General features: G+C 43.6%; 1 protein-coding gene across 11 annotated transcripts in view; it reads left to right on the forward strand.

Annotated features, from left to right (window-relative positions):
- ehbp1 (EH domain binding protein 1) overlaps positions 1 to 14213 on the forward strand; it is a 214003-nt gene that overhangs the window by 111802 nt on the left and 87988 nt on the right. For all 11 annotated transcript variants that reach the window (XM_074647439.1, XM_074647444.1, XM_074647443.1 and 8 more), the window contains 3 exons: positions 10678 to 11478; positions 13450 to 13491; positions 13867 to 14013. In XM_074647439.1, coding sequence (XP_074503540.1) covers positions 10678 to 11478; positions 13450 to 13491; positions 13867 to 14013 — 990 coding nt within the window. The remainder of the gene's footprint in view (positions 1 to 10677; positions 11479 to 13449; positions 13492 to 13866; positions 14014 to 14213) is intronic.

A 14213-nucleotide genomic window follows, 5' to 3' on the forward strand; every position in this document is an offset into this window, starting at 1 on the left:
GGAAACACACATGAAGGCAGACAAATAATCACAATCACACGTATTCACTGCAGCCACAACGTTCTAATGACAGAGTTCCTAAGACGTTTCCCCCCCACCGTGATGCGTCTACGTGGCCGTACCTCCGTCACCTGGCGGAGGAGAGATGGTTTCTTAGCTCCGCTGCCTGCTGGGAGCTCACTAAACTGTGTTGTTGTCAGTGTAGATATAATAAGAGCATATTTATCTGCTGTTGATTAGACTGTTTTGGTTTCTGTAAAGGGGGGGGGTATGCATGTGTTTATTGGTAACTGTGATCTACCTTGTCTTGGAGATAGAGATACAGCGATCACAGGTTTCTTTCTAAGAGCTATATTTAATAGCAAGACTCCAGATTAACTTTTTTCATCACCGGCCCAGAACTGTCTCCAAAAATACATGTCAACCGTCCTGAAGTAGTCAGTGTAAACCGTCAAACATTATACATGTTATCTTTTCACTTTGTTATTGTCATCTATAGAGGTTATTTTCATAAAAACAAATACTTCAAATGATTAGGAAATACATGATTGTGTTTTTATTTAGAGCTGGTGTTAGGAAGTTAAACAGGTCATAATTCACTCTCTCATATTTATCTTGTATCGAGTGCTACAGGATTGAGTCCTAAAACACAGAAATGAGTTATGAGCATTTCATCCCTTCCTGTTCCCTCGTCTGGAAGTCAACGTGTTTTCAGTTCGATGTCTGAAATCAGGTCTGTGGTTAACACAAGAAGAAGAGATTTTAACGTTTTGTTCTACGATATAAAATACGTCAGTAAATATCCCACTGGTGAATTTTGAAGCCGGTACGTGTCTTAAAAAGACAGTTGCTAACAAGTGTCTAAATGAGACGACTAATCACGCCGACTCGTCCTCCTTTACAGCCTCGTTGTGTTTACTCGTTGTCGTGCCACCGTGGTGTCGTTTGTTTATAGCCTAACGTTAGCTTTTTACTTCTAGCGATTGATTCCACACTTCAAGAATCATAAAGTGGTGTTCATTTGTGAAGATTATCTTGCTGAACTAAACCAGTAAGTATCATAAACGTTTGTTTTCCACGGAGATTATTTTCTGCAATAATCCAAACCCAATGGATCAATCCACATTGGCTATTGGTTAGTGGAGGGGACCGGGGCGATGCTAACTTCCTGGTTGGCCTATAGAAATATCTATAGAAACATCTTCAAACTACTGGATTTATTCAAGTTTCTCACCAAAAACTACATTTTACAAGATATAGAATACTAATTTTTATTGTGTAGAGCTTGATCGCGTCATAATGTATGATTAAGTAAGTTGTTCCTCCTCCATGGCCTCACGCTGAAGAACTTTGACACTGACGATATGGTGTGTGTGTGTGTGTGTGTGTGTGTGTGTGTGTGTGTGTGTGTGTGTGTGTGTTACTGTTTGTGCCGCTGTGTGCTGACATTAAACTGTCATGCGGAAGCGGCACACGTGTGTAAATGTGACAACAGTAAATGGTAAATATGAGACATATCGGCCGTTCACCGGTCCTTGCAGATCAGCTGAAATCTGGCTGGTTTCAATTGCCAGCCGATCGATCGGTGCATCTCTATCTGGAGAGAACTGTTTGGTTTCATTCCTCTTCTCTCCTAACAAATTAAAACCAACATACATGCACTCATTCCTAAAGCTCAACTGAATAACCCATTCACACCTTGCCCTATGTCACCATATCTGCACATTCACAGTCTGAGGTCCACACATCACCACGTTACCACCTCCGTCCCTCCGGCTGGCTCCTAGCGTTTACTCTTTTCCCAACACATAAATGCACACTGCTGTTTTTTCCCTTTCACTGTTACTACACACTCACATATACACACTGTGTCCCCTCCGTGGCCCCCGAGGGCTACACAGAACGATATGCGTCGGGTTCCTGCAGCTTGATTTCCTCTCCTCATACACACTCTGGCTCAGCGATAACCTCTGGTGGCCCTGTTAGGCATGAATGCTACCCTGTTGACAATAACCACAGTGGAGGCAGAGGGAGAGACCCAATCCCATATCTGCTAACTGCCCCTCACCCCCCCTCCAGGTGCTCAAGTAGCCCTGAAGAAATTGGCTAGATATAAGTAATATGGGAATATGCCGTAGAAGGTGATAGCTGGTGAATAGCTGCAGCGGTGTAGCCGGCGCTCTGCGACCAGCTTCTCTGTAAAGATCTACACCGGCTGCTGATGTACGTTTGGCCAAGCGAGCTGCTCCTTTACAGACATACTGGACGTAGATATCAGCTCACTGACACCTCCGAGTGTATATATATATATATAAGCAACACTGGGGATGTGTGACTCAGGATATTAATTAGTAAATGTCTAGTTGTTGTTAAATATTGTGGACGAGTTGAATTATTCAGAGCCAGATTTTGGATGTTAGATGCCATTTTTTTCAGTATCTTTTGACTTCATTTAGACGCTCTTAAAATATATTTAATGCATTACAAAAAGTATGAAATATGTCTTTGCTTCGCCAAGAACTAGTAAACAAACCAAAACATTACCTGGCAGAAAAACGAACACATTTCATAGAAACATTTTAACCATACCACTTTTCAGTGTTTCAGGAATAGAATGATATATTTTATGAAATATTAAATCCATGAAACGTCAATAAATGAGTCCTGCTTATTGGACATCACCTAGGATTAATGTGCGCTGCATTGGCCAATCAGGGTTCCTGTTTCAACTGTTTTCTTGAATTGGCTCACAGTCACAGTGTGTACCTTAAGCCCCTTTCCTACTGGACAAGAAACCCACTAACATCTGGCTTTTGTCTTCAGTAGGAAACGTTATAATCGGCATTCATCTGTGGTCAAATGACTCTCTAGTAGTGAGGGGTATTTATCATCTCTGATCGGCAGCGATGGAAACATGACACCCGGCTGGACACGATCATTTTCTCCCTTTTTCCGGCGCGATGCTACGTTACGTTACGCTATGTGACGCGTTGAAGTGAATATATAATAAATAAAATCAACTGGAATTTGGACAATTATTATAATTTATTAACGTACAAAACAATTAATATGCTCTCCTCAAAGCCACCAGACTCCATTGACAAAAACAGTCATTTTAACTTCATTCAAACTCCACAGAAACAAAATAAAACTCATCAAAACCATCTTCATTAGTCTTTCCACTGTTCCAACAATCGCCAACTCTGATTGGTTGAAAAAAAACGTTAAATCACAGTTAGACGTGAAAAGAAACAGACGTTATATGCTCACTTCAAAGCCACCAGACTCCGTTGACAGAGACAGTCATTTTACCTCACTGATTGCCGTAAAACACACTTCATTAAAACTCGACAGAAACGAAACAAAACTCATCAGAGATCTTATATCAGAGATCTTATATCAGAGATCTTATATCAGAGATCTTATATCAGAGATCTTATATCGTAGAGCGCGATGTTTCAAATAATGTTTTTAGATGGCATAACATTTCAAGTATTTAAGTTTTTTTAACAAAATATAACTCATCAAAATCGTCTTTGTTTGTGTTTCCACTGTTCCAACAATCACCAACTCTGGTTTGAGAGATTGAAAGAGAGACTGAATAAGTAACAGTTATAAAAACCGTAACATTTTCATTGTTTACTAATCCTGTTTTCTGGCGCGTTTGTGACGTTGAACGTGATGCACCAGACAATAAAACAGAAAAGCTACTCGTCTACTGGCTTTGGGAAAGGAGGTTTTCCCGTAATTAACGCATATACGCGCTAATTTAAAAAAAGTAAAAAGGGGGATTAGTCAGCACGGACGACATTACAAATGTTAGCGGTTGGTAAAGTTCCCAACCAGCGAGGTGACGGTGGTGATTCCAGGTTGTAGTGAGCCAAACGTTGACAGTGTGTCACTTCCTGTTGGCTCTATAGTGACAATAATATCTGCATAGAAGCTGATTTTCTCTGCATGTGAGATGTGATGTCTTTGTCTTTACACCCTGGATGTTGTTGGTATGTTTCCAGCAGTGCCACATGCAGTAACTGTACGTGTTGTAGGTGGTTGTGATTGTGAGAAAATGACAGAGGAGTAATGCACGGTGTGGTGTCACGTAGCACCCTGAAGGTGTTGGAACAAGAGAAGGAAGGCACAGACTAAGGCAGCGTAGTGAGGCAGGTTAAAGACTCCAAAGAGCTAGCAAGAGAATGAAATGAATGTATGAAAGAGGGCGATGTAGAGGGACGATGGTGTTGCTTTATTAGAATGTATAGACTTTATCGAATGGACAGCTGAAATGGAAATGTTGTAGAAAGGACGACTATCTCTGCCTTTCATGGCCAGTTGATAGACATGCCCCCTCCTCCTCTCACAGTCTATCTGTGAGGAGTGATTGCAATGAGCTCAGACTGTGCTGAATTATGACAGATAAGGACAATCAATATTGGGGGGGGGCGGGGTGGGTAGAAAAAAAGCGTGAGAGAAGTGAATATTCAGAACACTTACCTACCGCCTTTGAAATGATCCATTATCAATGCATGTGTGTTAGTCTGTCCATGCTTGTGTGTGTGTGTGTGTCCACCGTCTTCACCTGGTCGTTGGAGGAGTTTGCATGTTGAGATTGTGTGTTTGGACCGCTCGCTCGCTAGCTCCTCCGTCTCCTCTGTGTGTGTGTGTGTGTGTGTGTGTGTGTGTGTGTGTGTGTGTGTGTGTGTGTGTGTGTGTGTGTGTGTGTGTGTGTGTGTGTGTGTGTGTGTGTGTGTGTGTGTGTGTGTGTGTGTGTGTGTGTGTGTGTGTGTGTGTGTAATGAGGCCAAGGAGAAGTCATTTGTCATGCCATCTGATAGCGTAGCACCGAGCACCGGGCTAAAGCTCCCTGAGCACAACCGGGGGGGGGGGGGGGCGTTGATGATTGACAACGATAGATAGCTGTCAGTCACTGAGAGCGAGGGGAGGGGGTGGAGGGGAGCGGCGGGCCGGAGCGGGCGGCGACGGCGCTGACATTTAGTTAAACCAAAAGCTTTGTCAGCTGGATGATGATGATGATGATGATGATGGAAAGTGAGGAAACTTGAATATTAGACTCTAATCAGTCACCGATGAGAAATACAGAAGATCAATTCTATCGAGAGCCTCATTTCAAATGTTATCAACCAATCAGCACGGCGCGCTGATATAGTTGAAATTATTAGCATTTATAATAATAGTTGTCTTACAAGGATATACAGATATAGATATAGATATAGATATAGATATAGATCTGGACCAGGCTGGGGATTGTTAAAGAAATGACGATACCAGTTCCTTTGATCAGTGTTTCTCAAAGTCAAAGATGACGTCCTCAAATGTCTCGTTTTGTCCACAACTCAAAGATATTCAGTTTACTGTCACAGAGGAGGAAAGGAACCAGAAAATATTCACATTTAAGAAGCTGCAATCAGGGAATTTTTATGTTTTCTTTTCTTAAAAAAATACTCAAACCGATTATCAAACATAGTTGGTAATTCATTTAATAGTTGACAACTAATGGATTAATGGTTGCAGCTCTAGATTGCTATAAACTGAGTCACCTGCTAATTCATTACAACAGACTAAAAGGACGCATACATGAAATACCAAAACTTCAACAACCCATACAATAGTGTTTGATTATAGTTTGTTTGGAATCATTCATTTATATTACACTATATTGTGAATAAATAACAGTATATGATTCTATTAAACCCTATAAACCATAATATTGAATCATTACGCAGCCTTGCTCTCCTCTTTTCAGAGATCTTATATCATAGATCATAGGAACTTCTTTAGATGGCATCAAATTTCAAGTAATGAAGTTTAACTTTCTAGGGATTAGGGGGAAACATTTCTTAATTACCCGTTGTGTTCTGCCTGGTGCAATAAATACCATTTTTTTTTTTTTTAATCTGGTAATAGTTGATATTTTTCTTTTTGTTATTAAATCCAACAAAAATATCAAAACCAGCATTTAAGTGATCCTACTAACAGGTATTATCTGATTGATCCTATTACTTTGTGCCATCTTGTTGTTTTGAATGATGTATTTGGAGCCAACAGACTCGTGGCTGACGGCCTCCGACAGGTTCAGGAATATCGAGGCAGCCCAAGAGTGTGTTCCAATCCACGTACTTCCAGAAGTACACTTCAGTGTAGTGCACTGTGTGCACTCTGTACTCACTTGAGTAGTGCGTAAATTTCAGCGGGGTAGGATCGTCTCAAATGGAATACTCTGCGGCGCACTGACCGGAAATGACGATCGCAACATTTGAGCGCGGCTCGCTACCCGCCAGAATATCTTCTGAAAAAAATGAAAGCAGAGTGGAAATTAGGTTTCCAACGTCGTCGCCTACGACGTGTCCTCCTGTTGGCTGAAAATGCACCGGTATGTTTACGTATTGTTTTATTCTGTTATCTGCGTATGTTTGAATAGTGGGCGTGGCTCCGCCCCTTCCACTACGTAGCCAAGATGGCGACAGTTGAGTGTGGAAAGTGTCCAGCGTTCCTCACTCAACGATCTGACCGTTAGAGTACAACATCCGGGTACTTTGAGTGCACTGCATTTTGCCGTACTTCCCAGTGTGAACGCACTTATGCACTCAAAATGCAAGTGTAATTTCAGAAGTACGTGGATTGGAACACACTGCTGGTCTTTGCTGATTTTGGTGTTTTGTTGGGATTTGTTGACAATAACAAAGATCTAGAATATTGCCAGCCTTGTGATGTAACTGCACTCAGCGGGAACGTACACTAACATGCTGGCTACTAACACAGAAAACAAGTCACCTAAAGACAACAGGTCTCCTCTCATATCGGTGTCTCAGTGGGACACGTCCAGCACTCGTCAGGCGATCAGAGAAGATATAGAAAGAATAAATCACGACACCGAGGTCAAAAAGACTGCAGCGCATGTCAAGACCAACATCGACCCTGAAACAAAACCCAGCTCCAGATCCTCCCTCCCTCCCGTCTTCCTCCTCATACAGCTCTCACGTTCTCCCTCTCTTTCTTTCTTTCTTTCATTGGGTCCCTATTGAGCAGCCGAGTTGTCGCTCTCTTTCACAGCCTACCCTGGGCGAGAGGGGAACAATGTAAGCACACTTTGCTCCCCTGAATACGTGTTAGAAACCCAATCAGGCCCTCTTATTCTTTTTCTTTCTTTTTTCTTTCACACTCCCTTTCTGCCGGGGGGGAGGAGGGAGGGAGGGAGGGAGGGAGGGAGGGAGGGAGGAACTTAAACAGGCTCGCTGTAAAGGCAAACTCCTCTCTGTTCTCCCTTCTCTTTTTTCCCGCCGTCAGGTCTTTTTCTTCCTGCCTCGTCTCTGCGAGCACAAACACATACTTTCCATCAATAGAAAGGGACAAAAGAGGTGAGAGTGAAAGAGACTCCTCCCCAACAAAAGACGTCATAATTGATTGTAAATTGAGAAACATCTCTCAGTTCAACCACTTTGTTATCCTCCGGTTCTCTCCTTCTGTTCTCGTGTCACCGGTCAGAAACAAATACAGATTCACTTCATTAAGAAGGGTTTTATAAACTGTGTCCAAAATCACTTCCTCGTTCACTTTCCACATAATAAACACTCAATAGATAACTCCGTAGTGAGTTGTGAGTTATAACACTTCTAACAGATCACTGACGGCTGTAGCGTTGTATAAAGCTCGATTTATACTTGACACGAGGTTCACATCTATCCCGCCGTAGATGCCGACGGTGTAGGTTTTAATGTGGAATCACCTGTTGAATGCTTCACCACAGTATTAGATGGATGTGTGGTACTTGATCAGACTGTAAGAGTGCTTTCACACCTAACCTGTTTGGTTCTGTTAAAACAAACTCCGGTCCGTTTGCCCGGTTAGTACGGTTCGTTTGGGCTGGTGTGAAAGCTGTTAATTGAACCCCGGTGTGGATCAAACTACCGTCTGAAAACCAGGTTCTCCGTCTGCTTCCCAGTGGACTCTGGTGCAGTCCGTTTGTGGTGTGAAAGCAAACGAATCAACCACAGGATGTTCTGATAGCAGATATGTGATTTCAAAAGATAAACTACTAATAAATCCATCTGCTGATGATGAACTCTGTTCAGGAAGCGATCTTCTTATTGATCGGTATCAGATTGAATATCAGGCCAATATTGACTCAGATAGCTGGATCGGGTATCGGTGACAACGGGGCCGATCTATTCAGTTCAATTTTATGTTTATAAACTATATATACTATCATATACTATACTACTACTTTATATACTGTGATTTGAATTGTTGCTGCATTTAAAAGGACCAGAACTAAGATACACCTCGGTCCGGACCGGGTTCCTCTCACCTGTCGTGTTATTCGTCTATCTAAATTGTTTTGGTGTTGGAGATGTCGGCCTTCTTTCCGCTGTAATGGAACTAGGTGTCACTTGGCTTCTGGTGCTCAGAGCTCCAAAGAAATATAGATATTTGATAACCTCAACAGCGACGTCTCTGCCCGTAAACGTGGGATAAATAAAGGTTAAAAACACACGGAGAAGGGTTCAGAAGTCAAAGAGAGAGGGAGACGGAGAGAAAGAGGGAGAGATTGATAGACTGAGGAGATCTACGGAGGCAGTGAAACAAACGAGCGCCGCAACAGGTCGGAATTAGATCAACACTATCAAGCAGCCCAGATACAAGCTGTGATACCTGGGAGAGATGGATGGGGAGGTAATGTGTGTGTGTGTGTGTTAATCTATTTATTTACCTGTCATTGGCTGCGATAATGGTTTCCCTCCCGTCTCTCTCTCTGTCTCTCTGTCTCAGTCTATCTGGTGATGGGGGATTGGGTTTCGTGTGTCGCTTGATAATCAAACCTGTATTTTCTCATCAGACTCTAATCAGACCAATTACACGCGTGACGGAGAGCGTGGGCAGGTTGATGTAGGGGGGCGATAAGGACACACACACACACACACACACACTCTCACAGGTCACACACACACTTTGGGATTAAGCGCTCTGTCTTGGGGTATCTGCGTCTCTTATCGGGGACAACCATCCCTGACATGACCTGTCAGCAGTCATGCCAAAGGTGTCTCTCACTCACAAACACACATGAGCACATGCACACAGAGATCATACATGCACACATAGATCATACATGCACACAGAGATCATACATGCAATGCACCAAATACAACCCAAAAAGAAAGCAGACTCCTCCTTCAGAGATCTCATCAACCATTGCAGGTCGGCACTACTCGTATCTAGAGCTGGGACGATACGCCTATCTCTATCTTCCATATGTATTGTGATTTTTGAGTATTGTGATTCAATATTACGATTTTTTTGTTAACTTTTTTACCACTAGACCATGGGGAAGAGTTAAATTATACACTTCTAGGGACTTTTACTTTGAAAATATCTAAATTAATACAATACAATGTTTGACTCTCAGCATGTCTGTAGTCAGAGACGTCCTGAAGTCAAATATATCAGTTTCATTGTCAGGAAGTATTTATTATCCAGCAACCCAGAAATCAAAGAATGAAGACGTTTCCCTCACAGATTAGTATGATTTTCTTTTTAATTTATAATGTTTTATACTTCTGGTGAATATAATCCATCAATCTTATTTCCATAGATGTATTTTGTATATATAGTTCCCTTATTTTGAAAACCAGACATAGTTGCTACTTCCTCTAACTTCTCCAAGGTGGTCTCTAGCTCTCCCGTCAGCTCCGTTCTCTTTATCCATCCATGGTCAGCTCCATCGGGGCCGTTTCAATGCAGAGAACATTAATGTCAGTATCTGGGTTCTCTACAGTCGTAGCGTCGGCCCATTTGACCACGGAGACGAGAGCGATGGCCGGCTCCACCGTCACGTTACCGCCATACCATAACGTTTCCTGACAACTTTTTCTGACTTTTTTCAGCCTTTTTTTTTTTCGGAAATATTTCAGACTTTTATTCAAACATATATCGGCATTTTGTTAACATATTTCAGACTTTAAAAAAAAAAATAAAAAAATTCAGACATATTTCAGACTTTTGTTTGAACATATTTTTGCCTTTTTGGCCTTTTTTGGGACATTTTTTGGGCCATATTTTGGATATAATTTGGCATTTTTTCAGACATATTTCAGCCTTTAAAAAAAAACAAAAGAAAATTCAGACATATTTTGGCTTTTTTTCTGACTTTTTGTAATTTACTTATTTTGTTTCTTTTTTAGAAGTTAACCAGCAACTTTATCTCTGCTCTGTCTAGCTCTGCTTTTCCTGTCAATGTGTGAAACCCAAAGTGTTTCCATTCTTTACTGGATGTGTAGTGTTTACCACGCTGGATTTAACATGTGAGGGTGCAGGTCGTATCCACGCTGACCCTCCAACGTTTTAGACTCTGCCGTGTCTGCCGGCTTCTGCTCACTACGTCCGGCCGGCTACTGTTATTTTTGGTTGATGGATACAGAACGGATATTACGTCATGTTACTCAGACTACTAACAACTACTAACAATAGCAGTAACTTCCTTCTACCGCCACATCGACTCAAACGAAGCAAATATATCAATTCTGGCATTCAAAACTAGATTTAATAGATTTAATAGATTTAAAAAACGATACAAGGTGAATAGATTTGTTTCCCTCCCTTTACTTGTAACATAACCCGTGTTGGTTCTGTGAATCTGTAATTGAAGGTTTGTGTCTTTCTTTGACAGGCATACGATGGCTTTGCGAGCCTGGGTATCTCCCGTCTCCTGGAGCCGTCGGACATGGTGCTGCTGGCCATTCCCGACAAGCTAACGGTGATGACCTACCTGTACCAGATCCGGGCCCACTTCTCCGGCGAGGAGCTCAACGTGGTGCAGATAGAGGCCAACAGCAGTCGCAGCACCTACAAGGTGGGCGACTTTGAAACGGACACAAACGCCTCCATAGGTCAGGACAAGTTCTACGCTGAGATCAACGACGTGCAGCACCACCAGCCTAACTCTGAGCCCGCCGAATCCGCCGGCGGCGTTAACTCTGAATCTAACGGCACTAAAGCCGCCGAAGAGGAGGAGGTGACGGAGCCGGGTCGGAAGGCTGAAGTAGCAGCGGTCGGCTGGCCAGCGGCGGGGCCTTTACAGTCCTCCCCTCCTGTCCCGTCGCCACGCACAGCGCTAGTCGCCTCGGTGAAGGACTCGACCCGCGCGACACCGTCGAGCTCCGAGGACAGGGGCAATCTGCTCAAAGCCAACACTTTAGATCTCAGCGAGTTACCGCAGAGAGTGGAGAGAGAGATGGAGAAGGAACGACAGCAGAAGGACGAGGCGGGAGAGGAACGGAGTGCAGAGCCGGGGTCCCCCACCAGGAGAGGGGCCTCCTCGTCATCGCCCCACCAGAAACTGGGCTTCTCCTACAACAGGGACGCTGACCTCATCAAGAAGAAGAGGGCGAGCCTGCGTCACTCGGAGTCTGAGCCCGCCTCAGAAACCAGCTCGCCTCCGGTCAACCACACAGACACGCCTCCCAAACAGGTAAACACACACTGAGGATGGAAATACACAAGAAGGAAGCGCTATAATATATTTATCTATGACTTCATCTCTTCAAAAGTTCCATCTTTTTCTTCACTTTGTACTACGGCTGCAACTAATGATTGAATCTATTGATTATTTTCTTGATTAATCGATTAGTTTGGTCTACGAAATGTCAGAAAATAGTGAGAAATGTGGATCAGTGTTTCCCTAAAGACCAAGATGACGTCCTCAAATGTCTTGTTTGTTCCACAACTTTCATATAAATTCAGTTTACTGTCATAGAGGAGGAAAGAAACCAGAAAATATTCACATTTAAGAAGCTGGATTCAGAATTTAGACTTTTATTTCTTAACAAATACTCAAATCAATTGTACTATAGTTTTATAGAGCTGAACATGCTGAATATTTGTATTTCTTCTGTTTGATTAATCTGTTTTAATAGAAGAGAAGCAGCCTCTAATTGCAGGGATGTAGAAACAGTAAATATAGTTAAAGATGTCCTTGAAGGGTCAGTGAGAGATACATTAAACTAGCTCACAGCTAATTATAAATCGTGCACCTTAAACAACCTCCTGATCAGTGTGTACCACGTCCACTAACTCACGTCTCGCTACTTAAGTCAGGTATTAAGATTCTGACGGCGTTTACCTGCAGCTACCTGCCCGGCCCCTAAATGGATTGTTCATGTTTTTATCCGTGCAGCGTGGCTTTGATTGAAACTTTCACTGCTACATCAGTCATAAGACAGAGGATGCGGCGAACACTCATTCCCTCCTGGCGCTCGCTAAGCTTCAAAATCCCGACCTCGTTGATTCCGCTGCGGAGATGACCGTACGGAAAGTCTCCCGTTCTGCATTAGATGTTGTCGTCGCCTGTCTCTCGTGGCAGAGACCCAGACGCGTCTTTGCCCGGGCCCTCTAACATGTGGCGACTACAGACGGCGCCCAGGAGAACCCCCTGCTTTTTGACATTTCATTATATTTTTCATTATATTTCTCATCCCTTCAGTTGATGGCAGTCGGCGCCGTGACTGCTCAGGCGTGGCGACGCTTTGCGCCGAGCACACCTCATCTCACACGCACCTTTAATGCGTGTGCGCACACACAGTCACACAAACACACATTGAACACATCGCTGCCTGCGTTGGTTAACCCCAGATTACTGCTTCCTGTTTACAAGTCGAAAGGTCACGGGGCAGGCGGCGGGGAGTGGGGAGTGGGGGGGGGTTATGACAGCTATGACACCCCATTTTGATCTGCTGTTATCAAGTTAGCGGGATGCATCGTGGCCTGCAGCCGGGCCACATCTGAACATGTAAACAGCCAGCGTTGCTCCGTCTGTCTGAATGTAAAAGCTCTGTTTGCCCTCTTCGCTCCCCCGTTAGAATACAGCCAGGATTACCTGGCAGATAAAACTCTAAGCTAGGTGTGTTTTGCTTTCTTGTCAAAGCCGTCATGCTCTCCACACCGCTGGACCCGGACCGGGCTGCAGGCCGGCCTGTCTATCGGGGGGATACACACTGATCCTACTGTTGGGTCCGCTTGTCTTAATTCTTTTCTAGCTCCACCTGGACGCTGGACGACGAGGACATGTCAAAGCTGTTTGTGTGAAAGCTTGCTATTCATTTCCATGGCATGTCACTTATTGAGGCGTCACATTGACTAAATTACACAAGTTAATTCATATTTAAAGAATCATATACGAGGCAGAGACAGTCCAAACATTATTATTTGTTGCACTGTGTTGACGAAATACTTTTCATTCACCCCAAATCAAGCATTGTGGTGAAAACACCAATATTTCTCACCGAAGCTTCGTAGCCCAAAAAATGGTATTCAGGACAGCCGTACTCCCGCACCGCCGCACAGCGCTGTGCTGATCGCCACAACACCTGATTTAGTGTGAATGCAGCCTGACTTGTTATTTGGCTACACACCTGTAGTTAATGTTGTATTCTCTCTTCTTAAGGAGCCGACACCTGCTCCGGTATCAAGTCCCCCTGCTGAGAAGGTGAGTACGAGTTTGAAGAGAGTACATACGTGAAAAAAAACATACTCATAATTCTGATATTTGGAGAAATAAAACAGCCTTTTCCCTCCGTAAACTCTGTGGGACATGTGGGGGATATGTGTAGACACAAACAACTCCAGAAAACTCAGAGGCACTCTGTTTTAAACAATGAAAATGCCTTCATTGTAATGTCATAATCATGTTAGACCTGAAACCAAACTGAGGCATCAAGACTTGGTCAGGGAGTCAGTAATATTGGGGATGTGTTTTGATGTGTTTTGATGTGTTTTTGTTTAACTGAGGAAAAGGACACAGTTTTATTAGAAATGAGCTGTATTGTTTTACATCATCACGCCGCTCTGTCGTTGCACACAGAGGGTGCTGTCTCGTCAGGAGGAGCTGAAAGAGAGAGCCCGACTCCTCCTGGAGCAGGCCCGCAGAGACGCTGCGATGAAGGCCGGCAACAAGAACGTCCCCAACTCAGCCGCCAGCGCACCAAACAGAGCCGCGACCGTCTGCGATGTAAGTCAAAGTCAAACCGCTGACAATCCTTTCTGTTTAAACAAAGTGTGTACGTGAAGCTCAGTTTGGGTCAGCCTGGGTCTTCATGTGTCTGACCTCCTCTGTGTGGAGTCAGTACAGGCTGAGTCCCTGACCTCCTCTGTGTGGAGTCAGTACAGGCTGAGTCCCTGCCTCTTTGCTCCGTGCACCGTAGAGGTGAA

Source organism: Sebastes fasciatus, chromosome 9, assembly GCF_043250625.1.
Source record: "Sebastes fasciatus isolate fSebFas1 chromosome 9, fSebFas1.pri, whole genome shotgun sequence".
Taxonomy (NCBI): domain Eukaryota; kingdom Metazoa; phylum Chordata; class Actinopteri; order Perciformes; family Sebastidae; genus Sebastes; species Sebastes fasciatus.